This window comes from Entelurus aequoreus, linkage group LG04 (assembly GCF_033978785.1).
Source record: "Entelurus aequoreus isolate RoL-2023_Sb linkage group LG04, RoL_Eaeq_v1.1, whole genome shotgun sequence".
NCBI classification, from domain to species: domain Eukaryota; kingdom Metazoa; phylum Chordata; class Actinopteri; order Syngnathiformes; family Syngnathidae; genus Entelurus; species Entelurus aequoreus.
In genome coordinates this window covers 1035812-1059256 of record NC_084734.1, presented here as the reverse complement: position 1 = coordinate 1059256, position 23445 = coordinate 1035812, and the positions used below count along the sequence as shown (strand labels likewise).

Here is a 23445-nt window from a genome sequence, read left to right as displayed (position 1 = left end):
TTCTACGTGAGTAACTGTTCATGTAGAACTTGATACTTTCCTAGTTCCAAGTGAGTAACTGTTCATGTAGAACTTGATACTTGCCTAGTTCCACGTGAGTAACTGTTCATGTAGAACTTGATACTTGCCTAGTTCTACGTGAGTAACTGTTCATGTAGAACTTGATACTTTTCTAGTTCCACATGAGTAACTGTTCATGTAGAACTTGATACTTTTCTAGTTCCACATGAGTAACTGTTCATGTAGAACTTGATACTTTTCTAGTTCCACGTGAGTAACTGTTCATGTAGAACTTGATACTTTCCTAGTTCCACGTGAGTAACTGTTCATGTAGAACTTGATACTTTCCTAGTTCCACGTGAGTAACTGTTCATGTAGAACTTGATACTTTTCTAGTTCCACGTGAGTAACTGTTCATGTAGAACTTGATACTTTCCTAGTTCTACGTGAGTAACTGTTCATGTAGAACTTGATACTTTCCTAGTTCTACGTGAGTAACTGTTTATGTAGAACTTGATACTTTCCTAGTTCCACGTGAGTAACTGTTCATGTACAACTTGATACTTTCCTAGTTCCACGTGAGTAACTGTTCATGTAGAACTTGATACTTTCCTAGTTCCACGTGAGTAACTGTTCATGTACAACTTGATACTTTCCTAGTTCCACGTGAGTAACTGTTCATGTAGAACTTGATACTTTCCTAGTTTTACGTGAGTAACTGTTCATGTAGAACTTGATACTTTCCTAGTTCTACGTGAGTAACTGTTTATGTAGAACTTGATACTTTCCTAGTTCCACGTGAGTAACTGTTCATGTAGAACTTGATACTTTCCTAGTTCTACGTGAGTAACTGTTCATGTACAACTTGATACTTTCCTAGTTCTACGTGAGTAGCTGTTCATGTACAACTTGATACTTTCCTAATTCCACGTGAGTAACTGTTCATGTAGAACTTGATACTTTCCTAGTTCCACTTGAGTCAGTGTTCATGTAAAACTTGATACTTTCCTAGTTCTACGTGAGTAACTGTTCATGTAAAACTTGATACTTTCCTAGTTCTACGTGAGTAACTGTTCATGTACAACTTGATACTTTCCTAGTTCCACGTGAGTAACTGTTCATGTAGAACTTGATACTTTCCTAGTTCCACGTGAGTAACTGTTCATGTAGAACTTGATACTTTCCTAGTTCCACGTGAGTAACTGTTCATGTAGAACTTGATACTTTGTAAAATGGACTTTTGGATGTTGTGAACAGCCCAGAGAAGATTGGGAGGCCAATGGATCAGAAGCGTCCACCTTGTCGTCGCCTGTGTCTGCAGGGGGTCACCAGGGTCACCAGGGTCACCAGGGTCACCAGGGGGGCGTGGCCAGCAGGGACACAGAAGCAGCAGGTGAGTGGCAGCTACATGCAGAGGTCACAAAGGTCCTAGAGTCACACTGGGCATGTGTCAGGTGACCAGATGGAAGATGAGCAGGACACGGTGATGCAGCTGCAGGAGGTCATCGAGCAGCTGAGGAACGTCTTCCCTTCTGAACCAGGTCAGGTCACTAAAACTTCTGAACCAGGTCACTTTAGTAAAACCTCTGAACCAGGTCAGTTCACTAAAACTTCTGAACCAGGTCACTTTAGTAAAACCTCTGAACCAGGTCACTTCACTAAAACCTCTGAACCAGGTCAGGTCACTAAAACTTCTGAACCAGGTCACTTTAGTAAAACCTCTGAACCAGGTCAGTTCACTAAAACTTCTGAACCAGGTCACTTTAGTAAAACCTCTGAACCAGGTCACTTCACTAAAACCTCTGAACCAGGTCAGGTCACTAAAACTTCTGAACCAGGTCACTTTAGTAAAACCTCTGAACCAGGTCAGTTCACTAAAACTTCTGAACCAGGTCACTTTAGTAAAACCTCTGAACCAGGTCAGTTCACTAAAACCTCTGAACCAGGTCAGGTCACTAAAACCTCTGAACCAGGTCACTTCACTAAAACCTCTGAACCAGGTCACTTCACTAAAACCTCAGAACCAGGTCACTTTAGTAAAACCTCTGAACCAGGTCACTTCACTAAAACCTCAGAACCAGGTCACTTCACTAAAACCTCAGAACCAGGTCACTTTAGTAAAACCTCTGAACCAGGTCAGTTCACTAAAACCTCTGAACCAGGTCAGGTCACTAAAACCTCTGAACCAGGTCACTTCACTAAAACCTCTGAACCAGGTCAGTTCACTAAAACTTCTGAACCAGGTCACTTCACTAAAACCTCAGAACCAGGTCACTTTAGTAAAACCTCTGAACCAGGTCACTTCACTAAAACCTCAGAACCAGGTCACTTCACTAAAACCTCAGAACCAGGTCACTTTAGTAAAACCTCTGAACCAGGTCAGTTCACTAAAACCTCTGAACCAGGTCACTTCACTAAAACCTCTGAACCAGGTCAGTTCACTAAAACTTCTGAACCAGGTCACTTTAGTAAAACCTCTGAACCAGGTCACTTTAGTAAAACCTCTGAACCAGGTCAGTTCACTAAAACCTCTGAACCAGGTCACTTTAGTAAAACCTCTGAACCAGGTCAGTCCACTAAAACCTCTGAACCAGGTCAGTTCACTAAAACTTTTGAACCAGGTCAGTTCACTAAAACCTCTGAACCAGGTCACTTCACTAAAACCTCTGAACCAGGTCAGTTCACTAAAACCCGAGACAGCATGGCAGTCTGGTCAGCACACACTAGTTAGTGACAACTGACTGTTTAGTGACAACTAGTCATCACACACTAGTTAATGACAACTGGTCAGCACACACTAGTTAGTGACAACTGACTGTTTAGTGACAACTAGTCAGCACACACTAGTTAATGACAACTGGTCAGCACACACTAGTTAGTGACAACTGGTCAGCACACACTAGTTAGTGACAACTGGTCAGCACACACTAGTTAGTGACAACTGGTCAGCACACACTAGTTAATGACAACTGGTCAGCACACACTAGTTAGTGACAACTGGTCAGCACACACTAGTTAGTGACAACTAGTCATCACACACTAGTTAGTGACAACTGGTCAGCACACACTAGTTAGTGACAACTGGTCAGCGCACACTAGTTAGTGACAACTAGTCAGCACACACTAGTTAGTGACAACTGGTCATCACAGACTGTTTAGTGACAACTGGTCATCACATACTAGTTAGTGACAACTGGTAATCACAGACTGTTTAGTGACAACTGGTCATCACAGATTGTTTAGTGAAAACTGGTCATCACATACTAGTTAGTGACAACTGGCAATCACAGACTGTTTAGTGACAACTAGTCATCACACACTAGTTAGTGACAACTGGTCATCACAGACTAGTTAGTGACAACTGGCAATCACAGACTGTTTAGTGACAACTAGTCATCACACACTAGTTAGTGACAACTGGTCATCACATACTAGTTAGTGACAACTGGCAATCACAGACTGTTTAGTGACAACTAGTCATCACACACTAGTTAGTGACAACTGGTCATCACAGACTAGTTAGTGACAACTGGTCATCACACACTAGTTAGTGACAACTGGTAATCACAGACTAGTTAGTGACAACTGGTCATCACAGACTGTTTAGTGAATACTGGTCATCACAGACTAGTTAGTTAGTGACAACTGGTCATCACAGACTAGTTAGTGACAACTGGCAATCACAGACTGTTTAGTGACAACTAGTCATCACACACTAGTTAGTGACAACTGGTCATCACATACTAGTTAGTGACAACTGGCAATCACAGACTGTTTAGTGACAACTAGTCATCACACACTAGTTAGTGACAACTGGTCATCACAGACTAGTTAGTGACAACTGGCAATCACAGACTGTTTAGTGACAACTAGTCATCACACACTAGTTAGTGACAACTGGTCATCACAGACTAGTTAGTGACAACTGGTCATCACACACTAGTTAGTGACAACTGGTAATCACAGACTAGTTAGTGACAACTGGTCATCACAGACTGTTTAGTGAATACTGGTCATCACAGACTAGTTAGTTAGTGACAACTGGTCATCACAGACTAGTTAGTGACAACTGGCAATCACAGACTGTTTAGTGACAACTAGTCATCACACACTAGTTAGTGACAACTGGTCATCACATACTAGTTAGTGACAACTGGCAATCACAGACTGTTTAGTGACAACTAGTCATCACACACTAGTTAGTGACAACTGGTCATCACAGACTAGTTAGTGACAACTGGCAATCACAGACTGTTTAGTGACAACTAGTCATCACACACTAGTTAGTGACAACTGGTCATCACACACTAGTTAGTGACAACTGGTAATCACAGACTAGTTAGTGACAACTGGTCATCACAGACTGTTTAGTGAATACTGGTCATCACAGACTAGTTAGTTAGTGACAACTTGTGTCAACTAACTCTTCTGCCTACTTTCCATCCTCCCTGCAGGCACCACCTCACACATCTAGGATACCTGGCCCTCAAGGTACTTATCTGTTTCATGACCAGTTTATTTACTTCATGTATATATATACATGTAATGTATTTATGTATATGTTTATATACATATATTTATATATGTACAGTATATGTGTATATATGTATGTATGTATATGTGTATATATATATATGTATTTATGTGTATGTGTGTATACATATATACATGTATATATGTATATATAGGTGTGTGTGTGTGTGTATAATATAGATATATATATATATATATATATATATATATATATGTGTGTGTATGTATATCTATAAATATATGTGTATACATACATATGTATATATATATATATATGTATACATATATATGTATATGTGTATTTATATGTATATATGTCTGTATATGCATATATATATATGTATAAATTTATGTATGTGTGTGTATATATATATATATATGGCTGTATATGTATGAATGTGAGTATATATGTGTGTATCTGTATATATGTGTGTGTATACATATATATATATATATATATATATATATATATATATATATATATATATATATATATATATATATATATTTATATTTATATTCATGGCGATAATTTTTCATTTGAGATGAATGTATGTTTGTGTGTCATGACCCACTTATGATCTTTGTATATATTTCATGTTTTTATTAAGTCCGCAGTGTCGTGAAAGGTTATTAATTACAAAAAAGTAATTAAATGTAGTGTAAATTAGTCTTTGTTTGATTATAATTATTTAGTTGATTAATATTTAGTTTATTGTTGTGTTTATTTCAAAACCAGTGTTTATTTATTCTTTTATGTAGTTGTTTGATTATTTACTATATGGCAGATTTATCTCATTATTTATTCAATAGCTGATTTATTCATGTATTTATTTCAATAATAAATGGTCTGGGCCATGAACTAAAACAATGAATCAGTAGGTTTAATACAATTATTTCTGATGTATAATATTTCTGAATTGATCGTACAGATTACAATGAATCATTTGGGGATGAAATGAATAAATAGATCCTGGAATGAATAAAGATGTTATTAATGAAAGCAATATGACATATTTGACGTACAGTAAGTGGCTTCATGTTTTCTGGCTCTGCTCCTTCCAGGCTGCACGTCACACATCTCGCTTTAAAAAAGGACCAAAGGGCGCACGAGTGCCGCTCGGCTCGGCTCGGCCCAGTTCAGCTGCACTGGGAGGAGGTGGAAGGTCGTCAGGGGCGACCGAGGCAAGACTCTGAGGGGGTCGAGCTTTAAGCTTCATATGTGGCTGCACCTTCAAAAACTAATCAATGGGGTTCAAAATATGACCAAAAAAAGTTCATCTCTGACAGAAATGTTTTAAGCCCCTCCCCCTCCACGCGGATGTGAAAAGAAGAGAAGGATGCTGCACAACAGAAGGAAGAAAGCACGTGTTGCCGGGGGGACGGCTGAGGGGCGTGACGCACTTTGACAACCTCGTCACAACAACATCACGTCTGCTTTGTCACAACACAACACAACACAAGACTCCTTTGAAAGCTCCCTCGCTCCGTTGTGGTACGGTCGCTAGGCAACAAAGGATGCGGCTGTGATGATGCTCGTCACGCAAACGCTAAAGAAGGAAAGCTTTTTAGCCACTTCCTGCTCTCGCCGTCGTCATTGGTTTCCATGACGACATCTCATACTTGATCTGGAGGAGGTAAAAAATATATCCCCTCCATCCATTTTTTACCGCTTGTCCCTTATATGTTTATTTGCGGAGGATTTACGACACACGAGTTTGCACGGAGAGCAAATTTAGAGACTGAAAGTAGAGTTAAACATGGAAAGGATGCAGGAAAAGAAATGATGAGACGCAGAAAAGTGGATTATTTTCAAGAAACACAGAATTGAAGAGTCCTGCATCAAGTAAAATGGTGAACACGCGATACTTTTAGCTATAAAAAGACGTCTTAAGAAGCTAAATGTACTTCAAATGTGATGAGGCAAAATGTTTATTTACATACAAAATATATTTATACGTCCCATTAATATAGTATGTTCCATCCATCCTTTTACTTACATTACTTTAAAACTAAAACCTTTTATTTTTATTTGGATAATTCCAAATTCGGAAGTTTGTTTGTCATTATTTTGATGACATCAAATAATTAAGAAATAATTACATTAAATAATAACTGCAACAATAATCTTACACTCAAGTAAATAATAAATAATTATATCCCAGAATACGTCTTTTTTTTTTCTAATTAGTTTTAATATGTATCAAATCTTACTAGATTCTTCTGAGAGCAGACTTGTCAGGTGACTAAATAATGACAAATATATGAATAAATAAGACTGATAATATATTAAATATATGAATAAATAAGACTGACAATGTATTAAATATATGAATAAATAAGACTGATAATATATTAAATATATGAATAAATAAGACTGATGGTGACAATATATTAAATATATGAATAAATAAGACTGACAATATATTAAATATATGAATAAATAAGACTGATGGTGACAATATATTAAATATATGAGTAAATAAGACTGACAATAGTAAATATATGAATAAATAAGACTGATGGTGACAATATATTAAATATATGAATAAATAAGACTGACAATATATTAATTATATGAATAAATAAGACTGATGGTGACAATATATTAAATATATGAATAAATAAGACTGATGGTGACAATATATTAAATATGAATAAATAAGACTGATGGTGATAATGTATTAAATATATGAATAAATAAGACTGACAATATATTAAATATGAATAAATAAGACTGATGGTGATAATATATTAAATATATGAATAAATAAGACTGACAATATATTAAATATATGAATAAATAAGACTGATGGTGACAATATATTAAATATGAATAAATAAGACTGATGGTGACAATATATTAAATATATGAATAAATAAGACTGATGGTGACAATATATTAAATATATGAAAAAATAAGACTGATGGTGATAATGTATTAAATATATGAATAAATAAGACTGATATATTAAATTGATGATGACAAACATTTGCCAACATGATGCATACAAAACACAATTTTGTTTTGCCATGAATCCTAAAAATATTTATTGTTATTGAATTAAGGTGTTTGTATTTATCATTAATTTTAGCAACCCCTTCAAAACCTACTGATTACACTGCATTTTCACATCAATCCTCCTCAATAAAATATACACATGCTAACCCTACATAGATTTTAATATTAATATTATTATTTATATACACATGCTAACCCTACACAGTTTTTAGTGTTAAAATGATTTATATACACATGCTAACCCTACACAGTTTTATTATTTATATACACATGCTAACACTACAGTTTTTATTATTAATATTGGTGTTTATATACAAATGTTAACCCTACACAGTTATTATTATTATTTATATACACATGCTAACCCTACACAATTGTATTATTAATATTATTTATATACACACGCTAACCCTACAGTTTTTTTTTATTAATATTGTTATTTATATACATATACTAACCCTACACAGTTTTTATCAATATTGGTATGTATATACACATGCTAACCCTACACAGTTTTTATTATTAATACTATTATTTACATACACATGCTAACCCTACAGTTTTTATTATTAATATTGGTGTTTATACACACATGCTAACCCTCTGCAGTAATTATTATTATTATTTATACACACATGCTAACCCAACACAGTTTTTATTATTATTAATTATATACACATGCTAACCCTACACAGTTTTTATTAATATAATTATTTATATACACATGTTAAACCTACACAGCTTTTAATAATACTATTAATATTTATATACACATGCTAAGCCTATAGTTTTTCATATTAATATTATTATTTATATACACATGCTAACCCTACACAGTTGTTATTATTAATATTTATATACACATGCTAACCGTACACAGTTTTATTATTAATATTATTATTTATATACAAATGCTAACCCTACAGTTTTTATTATTATTGGTATTTATATACACATGCTAACCCTACACAATTTTTAATATTAATATTATTTGTATAAACATGTTAACCCTACAGTTTTTATTATTTATTTATTTATATACACATGCTAACCCTACACAGTTTTTATTATTATCATTATTAATATACACATGCTAACCTTACATAATTTTAATATTAATATTATTTATATACACATGCTAACCCTACACAGTTATTATTTATATACACATGCTAACCTTTCACAAATTGTATATTATTTATATACACATGCTAACCTGGCACAGTTATAATATTATTTATATACACATGCTAACCCTACACAGTTATTATATTATTTATATACACATGCTAACCCTACACAGTTTTTATTAATAATATTATTTATATACACATGCTAACCCTACACAGTCATTATATTATTTATATACACATGCTAACCCTACACAGTCATTATATTATTTATATACACATGCTAACCCTACACAGTCATTATATTATTTATATACACATGCTAACCCTACACAGTTATTATAATATTATAATATTATTTATATACACATGCCAACCTGGCACAGTTATAATATTTATATACACATGCTAACCCTACACAGTTATTATAATTTTATATACACATTCTAACCCTACAGTAATATTATTTATATACACATGCTAACCCTACACAGTTATTATATTATTTATATACACATTCTAACCCTACACAGTTTTTATTAATAATATTATTTATATACACATGCTAACCCTACACAGTTATTATATTATTCATATACACATGCTAACCCTACACAGTTATTATAATATTATTTATATACACATGCCAACCTGGCACAGTTATAATATTATTTATATACACATGCTAACCCTACACAGTTATTATATTATTTATATATACATGCTAACCCTACACAGTTATTATAATTTTATATACACATTCTAACCCTACAGTTATATTATTCATATACACATGCTAACCCTACACAGTTTTTATTATTAATATTATTTATATACACATGCTAACCCTACACAGTTATTATATTATTTATATACACATTCTAACCCTACACAGTTATATTATTTATATATACATGCTAACCCTACACAGTTTTTATTATTAATATTATTTATATACACATGCTAACCCTACACAGTTTTTATTATTAATATTATTTATATACACATGCTAACCCTACACAGTTATTATATTATTTATATACACATTCTAACCCTACACAGTTATATTATTTATATACACATGCTAACCCTACACAGTTTTTATTATTAATATTATTTATATACACATGCTAACCCTACACAGTTATATTATTTATATATACATGCTAACCCTACACAGTTATATTATTTATATATACATGCTAACCCTACACAGTTACTATAATATTTATATACACATGCTAACCCTACAGTTATTATAATTTTATATACACATTCTAACCCTACAGTTATATTATTTATATACACATGTTAACCCTACACAGTTTTTATTATTAATATTATTTATATACACATTCTAACCCTACACAGTTATTATATTATTTATATACACATTATAACAGTTATATTATTTATATATACATGCTAACGCTACACAGTTTTTATTATTAATATTATTTATATACACATTCTAACCCTACACAGTTATATTATTTATATATACATGCTAACCCTACACAGTTTTTATTATTAATATTATTTATATACACATGCTAACCCTACACAGTTATATTATTTATATATACATGCTAACCCTACACAGTTATATTATTTATATATACATGCTAACCCTACACAGTTTTTATTATTAATATTATTTATATACACATGCTAACCCTACACAGTTATATTATTTATATATACATGCTAACGCTACACAGTTTTTATTATTAATATTATTTATATACACATTCTAACCCTACACAGTTATATTATTTATATACACATGCTAACCCTACACAGTTATATTATTTATATACACATGCTAACCCTACACAGTTTTTATTATTATTATTTATATACACATGCTAACCCTACACAGTTATATTATTTATATATACATGCTAACCCTACACAGTTTTTATTATTAATATTATTTATATACACATGCTAACCCTACACAGTTATATTATTTATATATACATGCTAACCCTACAGTTATTATAATATTTATATACACATGCTAACCCTACACAGTTATATTATTTATATATACATGCTAACCCTACACAGTTATTATAATATTTATATACACATGCTAACCCTACACAGTTATATTATTTATATACACATTCTAACCCTACACAGTTATTATAATATTTATATATACATGCTAACCCTACACAGTTTTTATTATTAATATTATTTATATACACATGCTAAGCCTACACAGTAATATTATTTATATATACATGCTAACCCTACACAATTTTTATTATTAATATTATTTATATACACATGCTAACCCTACACAGTTATTATATTATTTATATACACATTCTAACCCTACACAGTTATTATAATATTTATATACACATGCTAACCCTACACAGTTATTATAATTTTATATACACATGCTAACCCTACAGTTATATTATTTATATACACATGCTAACCCTACACAGTTATATTATTTATATATACATGCTAACCCTACACAGTTTTTATTATTAATATTATTTATATACACATGCTAACCCTACACAGTTATATTATTTATATATACATGCTAACCCTACAGTTATTATAATATTTATATACACATGCTAACCCTACACAGTTATATTATTTATATATACATGCTAACCCTACACAGTTATTATAATATTTATATACACATGCTAACCCTACACAGTTATATTATTTATATACACATTCTAACCCTACACAGTTATTATAATATTTATATATACATGCTAACCCTACACAGTTTTTATTATTAATATTATTTATATACACATGCTAAGCCTACACAGTAATATTATTTATATATACATGCTAACCCTACACAATTTTTATTATTAATATTATTTATATACACATGCTAACCCTACACAGTTATTATAATATTTATATACACATGCTAACCCTACACAGTTATTATAATTTTATATACACATGCTAACCCTACAGTTATATTATTTATATACACATGCTAACAGTTGTTATTATTGATATTGTTATTTATTGTGACATTCTGTACCTCATGAACTACTTTTGTGTATTTGAACTTGTCACCTGCGAGTGGGAATAAAAGACTTTGTACTTTTAAAATGGACAAACAAGCAGATGCTTTCTACTTTTTGTGTACAGAAATAAAAACTTTATATGTGTTGTTGTTGTTGTTGGATGATGACTAAGTGTTGGAATCAATACTTTGTATTGCTCTTCACTGACTGATGGACACTTCTTGCTCTTTTAGCCTTCAATGCTCCTGATTAGCATTTGACCTTCTGTCTGGTCCCCGCTTAAAGCAAACTAACACCTGGCAGGTTGTGTTAAATGGTCATAACGGGTAAACATGTCCCTCACACCACATTTTAGCAGGTAGTATTGCTGTTCAGTTGCACTCTTCTACTCCAAAAAGGACCCAGGGACAACTCACCATTTCCAATTGATCAACTTTGTTTTCCAACGTGAAGCTTTGTTGGTTTCATTTCAGTTGATCGTCAAAATCGTCAGCAGGTTGGAAACCTTCAAACCACACCAACACGGATGTTAACTACCTAATTACACAGATATTTGCAGTTTGGAAACCTTCAAACCACACCAACACGGATGTTAACTACCTAATTACACAGATATTTGCAGTTTGGAAACCTTCAAACCACACCAACACGGATGTTAACTACCTAATTACACAGATATTTGCAGTTTGGAAACCTTCAAACCACACCAACACGGATGTTAACTACCTAATTACACAGATATTTGCAGTTTGGAAACCTTCAAACCACACCAACACGGATGTTAACTACCTAATTACACAGATATTTGCAGGTTGGAAACCTTCAAACCACACCAACACGGATGTTAACTACCTAATTACACAGATATTTGCAGTTTGGAAACCTTCAAACCACACCAACACGGATGTTAACTACCTAATTACACAGATATTTGCAGTTTGGAAACCTTCAAACCACACCGACACGGATGTTAACTACCTAATTACACAGATATTTGCAGTTTGGAAACCTTCAAACCACACCGACACGGATGTTAACTACCTAATTACACAGATATTTGCAGTTTGGAAACCTTCAAACCACACCGACACGGATGTTAACTACCTAATTACACAGATATTTGCAGTTTGGAAACCTTCAAACCACACCGACACGGATGTTAACTACCAAATTACACAGATATTTGCAGTTTGGAAACCTTCAAACCACACCGACACGGATGTTAACTACCAAATTACACAGATATTTGCAGTTTGGAAACCTTCAAACCACACCAACACGGATGTTAACTACCAAATTACACAGATATTTGCAGTTTGGAAACCTTCAAACCACACCAACACGGATGTTAACTACCTAATTACACAGATATTTGCAGTTTGGAAACCTTCAAACCACACCAACACGGATGTTAACTACCAAATTACACAGATATTTGCAGTTTGGAAACCTTCAAACCACACCAACACGGATGTTAACTACCTAATTACACAGATATTTGCAGTTTGGAAACCTTCAAACCACACCAACACGGATGTTAACTACCAAATTACACAGATATTTGCAGTTTGGAAACCTTCAAACCACACCAACACGGATGTTAACTACCTAATTACACAGATATTTGCAAACATGCTTTAGTTCACTTAGCAAACTAACAAGCTAGCAGGTTCAAGTTAAACATAACAAACATTTGGATGGTCATCAAATGAAGCATATTCACCCACCATTGGTGTGTTTGGATGGTCATCAAATGAAGCATAGTCACCCACCGTTGGTGTGTTTGGATGGTCATCAAATGAAGCATATTCACCCACCATTGGTGTGTTTGGATGGTCATCAAATGAAGCATACTCACCCACCATTGGTGTGTTTGGAGGGTCATCAAATGAAGCATACTCACCCACCATTGGTGTGTTTGGATGGTCATCAAATGAAGCATATTCACCCACCATTGTTGTGTTTGGATGGTCATCAAATGGAGCATATTCATCCACCATTGGTGTGTTTGGATGGTCATCAAATGAAGCATATTCACCCACCATTGGTGTGTTTGGATGGTCATCAAATGAAGCATATTCACCCACCATTGGTGTGTTTGGAGGGTCATCAAATGAAGCATACTCACCCACCATTGGTGTGTTTGGAGGGTCATCAAATGAAGCATACTCACCCACCATTGGTGTGTTTGGAGGGTCATCAAATGAAGCATACTCACCCACCGTTGGTGTGTTTGGATGGTCATCAAATGAAGCATATTCACCGAGAAACTTGTTGAGTGGATCTTGCAGTTGTGGCTGCTTGCTGTTCTTCCTTGCATGCAGCTTGTTTGGTGAATGAGTCTGATTGAACCTCCTTCCTTTCCACCTGCCTTCAATCAGTCATTTTGGCGGCCATTTTACCTTGGCATTCTGGGAGTTGTAGTTTTATATGATTTTGACCATGTAGGGCATGGATTACAGACACTTTTGAGTTTTTAACTCCACAATTGGTGTTGTCCCCTCTTAAATTGTATTGTATATGTCCACTCTCAAAGCAGGAATTAGTATAGCTTTAGCTTGTCTTATATATTCTACTCTTTTCTTTCAGCCAGTCCCCTCTTAAAGCAACAACCAGCAGGGGTTGATACTGTTTTATTAGTAATTAGACTTTTTAGACTCTGTCCCGTTTTAAAACACATCTAATAAATAGTTGTTGTTGTTGTTGCTTGTCTTCTTGTGTGTTTTGTTCTCATATTTCCGGCCTGTCCCTTCTTAAAGCAAGAACCAGCTGAGGATGACATGTGCAGTATTACTGCGTGTAACGCTACGTGTATTTGTATTGAACCGTTTCGGTACGGGGGTTCCGGTTCGGGGGTTCCGGTTCGGTTCGGAGGTGTACCGAAAGAGTTTCCACACGGACATATTAAGTAGCGTAACGCACGTTGTGTAAACAATGCACACCGAGGCACAACACACGGCATGCTAGTAGCTAACGGGCTAGGATAGACTGACCACACGTCCTCTTTTCACCGGACATGTCCTCTTTTGCGGAGCTGTCAGGGCGGAGTTTCTTAAATGCCTCAAATGTCCGGCATTTTGAGTTAGGGTTGCGTGTATTTCCAATGTACGTTCAGGGTTAAGAAGGGGTTAAAAACAAAACAAACAGCAGCATTGGTGAGGGAGGGGCAGAGAGAGAGAGAGAGAGAGTTATGATAAACGCGCATGCGTCGCCAGGCTCTGCTTTTTATCCATAGATTTATCACATTTAATGTTTTATTATCTATAGCAGGGGTGTCAAAAGTGTCATTTGCAGCCCACAGCTAATGTTTTAAAGGCCCATTCTAAAAATACTATTCAATTAAACAAAAGTGAAATAAAAAAGGTTAAAGGTTAAATGTAATTTAGAAAAAGTTGCAATGTTGACTAATAAAACAAAGCTGGTTTTTTTTCCTTTCAAACTGTCATTGCTCAAAACATAATATTGAATCAAAATCAATGTTATTATGAATTATTGACCTTCCCATTACTTCACATCAAATATTACACTAAGAAAAATAATTTTTGGTGGAAGATTTTGCCAATTTGGTAAATAAATAACCCAAAAATGTATATTTTGTTGTTTTCTTACCGTACCGAAAATGAACCGAAGCGTGACCTCTAAACCGAGGTACGTACCGAACCCACATTTTTGCGCACCGTTACACCCCTACTGGGTCATGGAATAAAGCCATCAATAAAAAGGCAATGAAATAACCACACAAAAAAAGTTTAATCGAATGACCTGAGATTATTTTTCACAATTGAATAAATGAAAAATATAACTACCGTAATTTCCGGACTATAAGCCGCACCTGACTATAAGCCGCACCTGACTATAAGCCGCACCAGCTAAATTTAGGGGAAAATACAGATTGCTTTATATATAAGCCGCACCCGACTATAAGCCGCAGGGTTTTGATGTGTAATTAGCGTAGTATATAGGGGTTCCTGCTACCACGGAGGGGATTGTCAGGACAGAGATGACTGTTTGGGAACGCAAAGCGTCCCATTTATTAACAATAAATCTTTCAATCATTCAATCAAACTTTCACATCTTTGACAAATAATACAACGGTGCAAAGTAATACAAAGTGCTCGCCTGTACGTTATCAAAATAACCAGCCTACCGGTATATGAAAAGTCAGTCTTTAATCATTGCGTCATCGTCTTCCTCCTGCGTACTAAAACCACCGAAATCCTCTTCGTCGGTGTCGGAGAAGAACAGGCCGTATATAAGCCGCATCGTTGTATAAGCCGCAGGGACCAGAACGAGGGGAAAAAGTAGCGGCTTATAGTCCGGAAATTACGGTAATTAAAATGAGTGATTGATATTTATTAGTTTCAATGGTCAGGACAAACCATATTTAGCAGGTGTTTAGTTTGTTGTGGGTCCCCTCTCAAAGCACACCCGAGCAGGCATTATCCATGTTATTACCGTATTTTTCGGACTATAAGTCGCAGTTTTTTTCATAGTTTGGCCGGGGGTGCGACTTATACTCAGGAGCGACTTATGTGTGAAATGATTAACACATTAGCGTAAAATATCCAATAATATTATTGATCTCATTCACGTAAGAGACTAGACCAGGGGTCAGCAACCCACGGCTCCACTCTGATGCGGCTCAGCTGCATACTTGCCGACCCTCCCGGTTTTCCCAGTATACTTAACGACCCCCCCGATTTTCCTAGGAGACTGCCTCTCCTAGAAATCTCCCAGGGCAAATATTATCCTAATTTCTCTCTAATTACGTAATCAAGGGCGTGCCCTAATGGCACGGCATTAATTGTCCTCTATAGCATTTAAAAACAGCGTGCCAGCCCGGCCACATGTTATATGTTGCTTTTACTAGCACACGCAGGCGACAGCAAGGCATACTTGGTCAACAGCCACACAGCTTACACTGACGGTGTCCGTATAAAACAACTTTAACACTGTTACGTTACAAATATGCGCCACACTGTGAACCCACACCAAAAAAGAATGACAAAAACATTTCTGGAGAACATCCGTGCCGTAACACAACACAACAAATACCCAGAATCCCATGCAGCCCTAACTCTTCCGGTCTACATTATACACCCCCGCTACCACAAACCCCCCCCCCCCCCCCTCTGTGCGTCGGTTGAGCGGAAGAGTTAGGGCTGCATGGGATTCTGGGTATTTGTTGTGTTGTGTTTATGTTGTGTTACAGTGCAGATGTTCTCCAGAAATGTGTTCGTCATTCTTTTTTGGTGTGGGTTCAAAGTGTGGCGCATATTTGTAACGTAACAGTGTTAAAGTTGTTTTTGTACGACTACCGTCAGTGTAAGCTGTGTGGCTGTTGAACAAGTATGCCTTGTTGGCACTTGCGTGAGCAAGCAAAAGCTGCATTCAACATGTGGCCAAGCAGGTACGCTGTTTGGGCAGGCTGTAGAGGGCGCTGTAAGCAGTGCCAGCACGTCCTGAAATTTGGGAGTCTCCCGGAAATTTGAGAGGGTTGGCAAGAAAAACGCTATCAAGCGCCATTCAATTAAAAGTCGCGGGCCGCACTAACATTACATTTCCATATTAAGATGTGTCAGAGACCCCTGGTTAACATAGCGCAAAGCAATTTAAGCTTTGTATGCGGTGTTTTTCATTTTAAATTTTCAACATTTTTTTGTGGCTCCCATTGTTTTCTTTAATTTGTGAAACTTTCCAAAATGGCTCTTTGAGTGGTAAAGGTTGCCGACCCCTGGACTAGACGTATTTAGGGATTTAGCGATTAGGAGTGACAGATTGTTTGGTAAACGTATAGCATGTTCTATATGTTATAGTTATTTGAATGACTCTTACCATAATATGTTACGTTAACATACCAGTTGGTTATTTATGCCTCATATAACGTACACTTATTCAGCCTGTTGTTCACTATTCTTTATTTATTTTAAATTGCCTTTCAAATGTCTATTCTTGCTGTTGGCTTTTATTAAATACATTTACCCCAAAAAATGCGACTTATACTCCAGTGCGACTTATGTTTTTTTCCTTCTTTATTATGCATTTTTATACTCCGAAAAATACGGTATCTCGTATTTGGTCTTCTGTCCCCTCTTAAACTAAGCTACAACAAGAACTCCACTTCCTTGTTCAATATCCTTCACTGACCTTTGACCTTCTCTTCACGCTGAGGCGTCGCCATCAGTGGGCTGAGCACACCTGTCTTCGAGCACACCTGTGTTACCATCCTCCTTGCCCTGCTTTGTGTCGTCCTCTTCCCCCTCGCCAGCGACGCCGTCTTCTCCCTCCTTATTTGGGCGTCCCTTCCCGGGCCCCCACTTCTCCCTGCTGGCGTCCCAGTAAGTCTTGTTCTGGCGGGCGTGTCTGCAGCGGATCTTCTCCCCCAGCTTCTTCAGCTCCTGGCGGACAAAAGGCTTGAATTTGGGATCCATCTTCTCCACGGCGGCCAAGTCCCGCCGAGCCTGGTCTGCGTTGCACAAGGCGGCGTGCGCCCGCGCTCGCTGGTACACGGCCTTGAAGTGACCTGATGGACCAGGAGAGCAGTTTACACACCACAAGCTTTCTTCTGGAACTCCTCTTATATTCGCCACCCAAAAGGTGACGCCAAGCGACTTGTCATGAAGCTTTTAGTTTTCAAAAGGTCACTTTCCCAATTATTTTAATATTGTAGCTCTTGTTTATTTTGTTTGTGTCCCCTCTTAAAGCAACTACACACACTTCTAGCACGGCATCTCATTTTCATCACTTCCTGTTATCACACCTACGGTGCATCCGACTTGTTCCACACGTAGGTATGTTACAGCCTTATTCCAAAATGGAATACATTCATATTTTCCCTCAAAATTCTACACACAATTCCCTGTAATGGCAATGTGAAGTTAATTAGCAAAACATTTTTTAAAAAGTCACATGTACATAAGTCTTCACAACCTTTTCCGAGTTGGTGGCATCGTATTGTACAAAGTATTGACATAATACTTATGTACATGTGCTTTTTTGGTTTGTACAGCACCTTATAACACCACAATGGCACTTTAAAGGCCTACTGAAAGCCACTACTACCGACCACGCAGTCTGATAGTTTATATATCAATGATGAAATCTTAACATTGCAACACATGCCAATACGGCCGGGTTAACTTATAAAGTGACATTTTAAAATTCCCGGGAAATATCCGGCTGAAACATCGCGGTATGATGACGTATGCGCGTGACGAAGTCCGAGTAACGGAAGTTATGGTACCCAGTAGAATCCTATACAAAAAGCTCTGTTTTCATTTCATAATTCCACAGTATTCTGGACATCTTTTGCAATTTTTTTAATAGGTGGGATCGGTGTATTAGCAGCGGACTACAGCAACACAACCAGGAGGACTTTGTTGGAGCGCTAGCCGCGCTAGCCGGCGACTTCACCTTGACTTCCTACGTCTCCGGGCCGCCAAACGCATCGGGTGAAGACCTTCGTCCTTCTGCCGATCGCTGGAACGCAGGTGAGCATGGGTGTTGATGAGCAAATGAGGGCTGGCTGGCGTAGGTGGAGAGCTAATGTTTTTAGCATAGCTCTGTGCAGTCCGATTGCTAAGTTAGCTTCAATGGCGTCGTTAGCACAGCATTGTTAACCTTCGCCAGCCTGGAAAGCATTAACCGTGTATTTACATGTCCACGGTTTAATAGTATTGTTGATTTTCTATCTATACTTCCAGTCAGGGGTTTATTTCTTTTGTTTCTATATGCAGTTAAAGCAAGATGCTATCACGTTAGCTCGTAGCTAAAGCATTTCGCCGATGTATTGTCGTGGAGATAAAAGGCACTGAATGTCCATTTCGCGTTCTCGACTCTCATTTTCAGGAGGATATAGTATCCGAGGTGGTTTAAAATACAAATCTGTGATCCACAATAGAAAAAGGAGAGTGTGGAATCCAATGAGCCAGCTTGTACCTAAGTTACGGTCAGAGCGAAAAAAGGTACGTCCATCACTGCCTCTCAAGTCCTTCACTGTAACGTTCCTCATCTACGAATCCTTCATCCTCGCTCAAATTAATGGGGTAATCATCACTTTCTCGGTCCGAATCTCTCTCGCTCCATTGTAAACAACGGGGAATTGTGAGGAATACTAGCTCCTGTGACGTCACGCTACTTCCGCTACAGGCAAGGCTTTTTTTTTATCAGCGAGCAAAAGTTGCGAACTTTATCGTCGATTTTCTCTACTAAATCCTTTCAGCAAAAATATGGCAATATCGCGAAATGATCAAGTATGACACATAGAATGGATCTGCTATTCCCGTTTAAATAAAAAAAAATCATTTCAGTAGGCCTTTAAGTCAAATATTTACAAATATACGCAGAGGTTATGGTTGTTGTTCTTTCTATATAATTTAATTGTTATTGTAATCTGGAATTGTGTCCTCTTTTTTGTTTGTCCCTTTTCAAATATTTTAGCAAGTGTAAATACTTCTGCTGTTCTTTTTTCCCGTAATTTGTTGTTTTTTTCCCCTCTTAAACCAACCACAACCCAGTTTTAGCATGTAATGTGATTTTCATAACTTCCTAATATCTTTTTTTTTTGTCTTTCCCTCCACCACATGTAAGCAAGGGTTGCTGTTGTTGCAGCTTGTCTGGAAAATGCTGCTCTGTTTTATCGTCTGTCCCTTCTGAAACCACATTTTATCACTCAAAGTTCGCACAGCACCTTATAATGTCATAATAGTGCCCGAGGTGCTTAACAGGACCAACAAGTAAAAATAACTTAAATCTAAGCAGGGTTTTACAGTTGTTGCTTCTTCTTGTTGAATATTTGTCTGTGTTGTTTCAGTCTGTCCCTTCTGAAACCATATTATAGAAGATATCTGGATAATATTCTGGAATTGTGTCCTGTTTTCTTTGTCTGTTGCCTCTCAAACAACATTTTAGCAGGTGTTGCTGCTGCTGTTCTTGTTTTTTGTCCTTTTTGCTTTGTTTCTGTCCCCTCTTAAACCAACCAAACACAGTTCTAGCATTTAATGTTACTTTCATTACTTCCTGTTATCTATTTTTTCTGTATTTCCCTCTAAAACCACCTCTAAGCAGGGGTTGCTGTTGTTGCAGCTTGTCTGGAAATTGCTGCTCTGTTTTACAGTCTGTCCCTTCTGAAACCACATTTTATCACTCAAAGTTTGTACAACCCCTCATGCCATCACAATGGTGTCCAAGGTGTTTAACAGGACAAATAAGTAAAAATAATTATGATCTAAGCAGGGGTTACTGTTGTTGCTTGTGTTGAAAATGTCCCTTTGTTTTTTCAGTCTGTCCCTTCTGAAACCATATTATAGAAGATGTATAGGTAATTGTTCTTTATTTCTGAATTGTGTCCTGTTTTCTTTGTCGGTTCCCTCTCAAACAACATTTTAGCAGGTGTCACTGCCACTGTTCTTGTTTTTCGTCCTTTTTGCTTCGTTTCTGTCCCCTCTTAAACCAACTTAATATAGTTCTAGCATGTAATGTGACTTTCATGACTTCCTGTTATGTTTTTTCTCTGTGTTTCCCTCTCAAATCCCCACATCTAAGCAAGGGCTACTGTTGTTGCAGCTTGTCTGGAAAATGCTGCTCTGTTTTACAGTCTGTCCCTTCTGAAACCACATTTTATCACTCAAAGTTTGCACAGCACCTTATAATGTCACAATAGTGCCCGAGGTGCTTAAACAGGACCAACAAGTAAAAAAACTTAAATCTAAGCAGGGTTTTACAGTTGTTGCTTCTTCCTGTTGAATATTTGTCTGTGTTGTTTCAGTCTGTCCCTTCTGAAACCATATTATAGAAGATATCTGGATAATTTTCTGGAATTGTGTCCTGTTTTCTTTGTCGGTTCCCTCTCAAACAACATTTTAGCAGGTATTACTGCTGCTGTTCTTGTTTTTTGTCCTTTTTGCTTTGTTTCTGTCCCCTCTTAAACCAACCAAACACAGTTCTAGCATTTAATGTTACTTTCATTACTTCCTGTTATCTATTTGTTCTGTATTTCCCTCTAAAACCACCTCTAAGCAGGGGTTGCTGTTGTTGCAGCTTGTCTGGAAAATGCTGCTCTGTTTTACAGTCTGTCCCTTCTGAAACCACATTTTATCACTCAAAGTTTGTACAACCCCTCATGCCATCACAATGGTGTCCAAGGTGTTTAACAGGACAAATAAGTAAAAATAATTATGATCTAAGCAGGGGTTACTGTTGTTGCTTGTGTTGAAAATGTCCCTTTGTTTTTTCAGTCCGTCCCTTCTGAAACCATATTATAGAAGATATCTGGATAATATTCTGGAATTGTGTCCTGTTTTCTTTGTCTGTTGCCTCTCAAACAACATTTTAGCAGGTGTTACTGCTGCTGTTCTTGTTTTTTGTCCTTTTTGCTTTGTTTCTGTCCCCTCTTAAACCAACCAAACACAGTTCTAGCATTTAATGTTACTTTCATTACTTCCTGTTATGTTTTTTCTCTGTGTTTCCCTCTCAGATCCCCACATCTAAGCAAGGGCTACTGTTGTTGCACTCAAAGTTTGTACAACCCCTTAGACCATCACAGTCTGTCCCTTCTGAAACCATATTATAGAAGATGTACGGGTGCTTGTTCTTGTATTCTGGACCTGTGTGGTGTTTTCTTAGTCTGTCCCCTCTCAAACAACATTGTAGCAGGTGTTACTGCTGCTGTTTATATTAAACCAAGCTAAGCCGAGTACTAGCACATGATCATTGTTGTGTGACAGACAGACTCCAAGTCTTCACACCAAATTCTTCACATTTGTCAGTTGACTGAGTACAAAGAAGAAATCAGTAAGCTGACTTTCCATAGCTGCTGCCTACAAGTGGTTGCCAGGGGAACAACATAGGAGTAAGTTTATTTGTTAGTGTCAAAGAGTTGTCTCTTGTAAACACTTGAGATCAAGCACTGCATGAAAGCAAACAGAACGCTGCAGGCTGAGCGAGACATGCTGGTGTGTAGACTCCCAAAAGGAAAGTGTGTCAGAGGGTAGGAACAAAATGGATGTTTTAAACATTCCCTAGACCACAGCAGTGGTGGTCCACATTACCTTGATGGGTCTCCAGCAGCTTGTCAGTGAGCTGCACCACCTCCTGGTGTTGCTGCAGCTCCAGCATGCACTGGCTCAGGTTGAGCGTCAGAGGCAGACGCACTCGTTCCAGGGAGTCCCAGTCCTCATGGTCCTCATGGCCGCTCTGCAACTGCTGCAGGACACACACAAGTTGACTTCTTATGCCAGGAATCTACGCACAAGCTGTACTAAAACATGTGCGAACCATGTTTTAGTACACTAAACATTTCAGAGGGAACAGACAAGATACAAGAAATTATATATATATATATATATTAGGGCTGCAACTAACGATTAATTTGATAATCGACTAATCTGTCGATTATTACTTCGATTAATCGATTAATAATCGGATAAAAGAGACAAACTACATTTCTATCCTAATCAGTATTTTATTGAAAAATAAAATACATATATAATATATATATATATATATATATATATATATATATATATATATATATATATATATATATATATATATATATATATATATATATATATATATATATTAGGGCTGCAACAACTAATCGATTAAATCGATTAAAATCGATTATAAAAATAGTTGCCGATTAATTTAGTCATCGATTCGTTGGATCTATGCTATGCGCATGCGCAGAGGCTTTAAAAAAATATATATATATATTTTATTAATTTTTTTT

At 36.3% G+C, this 23445-nt stretch overlaps 2 protein-coding genes across 6 annotated transcripts in view; one reads left to right on the top strand and one right to left on the bottom strand.

Moving 5' to 3' along the window:
• Nucleotides 1-7278, top strand: part of drp2 (dystrophin related protein 2) — a 299389-nt gene extending 292111 nt beyond the window's left edge. For all 4 annotated transcript variants that reach the window (XM_062043976.1, XM_062043975.1, XM_062043974.1 and 1 more), the window contains 4 exons: nucleotides 1258-1393; nucleotides 1455-1541; nucleotides 4455-4491; nucleotides 5599-7278. In XM_062043976.1, coding sequence (XP_061899960.1) covers nucleotides 1258-1393; nucleotides 1455-1541; nucleotides 4455-4474 — 243 coding nt within the window. In that variant the 3' untranslated portion in view covers nucleotides 4475-4491; nucleotides 5599-7278. The remainder of the gene's footprint in view (nucleotides 1-1257; nucleotides 1394-1454; nucleotides 1542-4454; nucleotides 4492-5598) is intronic.
• Nucleotides 7279-17103: 9825 nt separating this feature from the next.
• Nucleotides 17104-23445, bottom strand: part of LOC133648168 (aryl-hydrocarbon-interacting protein-like 1) — a 30299-nt gene continuing 23957 nt past the window's right edge. Inside the window, exons 8-9 of one of the 2 annotated variants that reach the window (XM_062043971.1) lie at nucleotides 22763-22916; nucleotides 17104-18237 (exon numbers count right to left, since the gene is read on the bottom strand). In XM_062043971.1, coding sequence (XP_061899955.1) covers nucleotides 17876-18237; nucleotides 22763-22916 — 516 coding nt within the window. In that variant the 3' untranslated portion in view covers nucleotides 17104-17875. The remainder of the gene's footprint in view (nucleotides 18238-22762; nucleotides 22917-23445) is intronic. The other variant, XM_062043972.1, reaches the window with a different exon arrangement.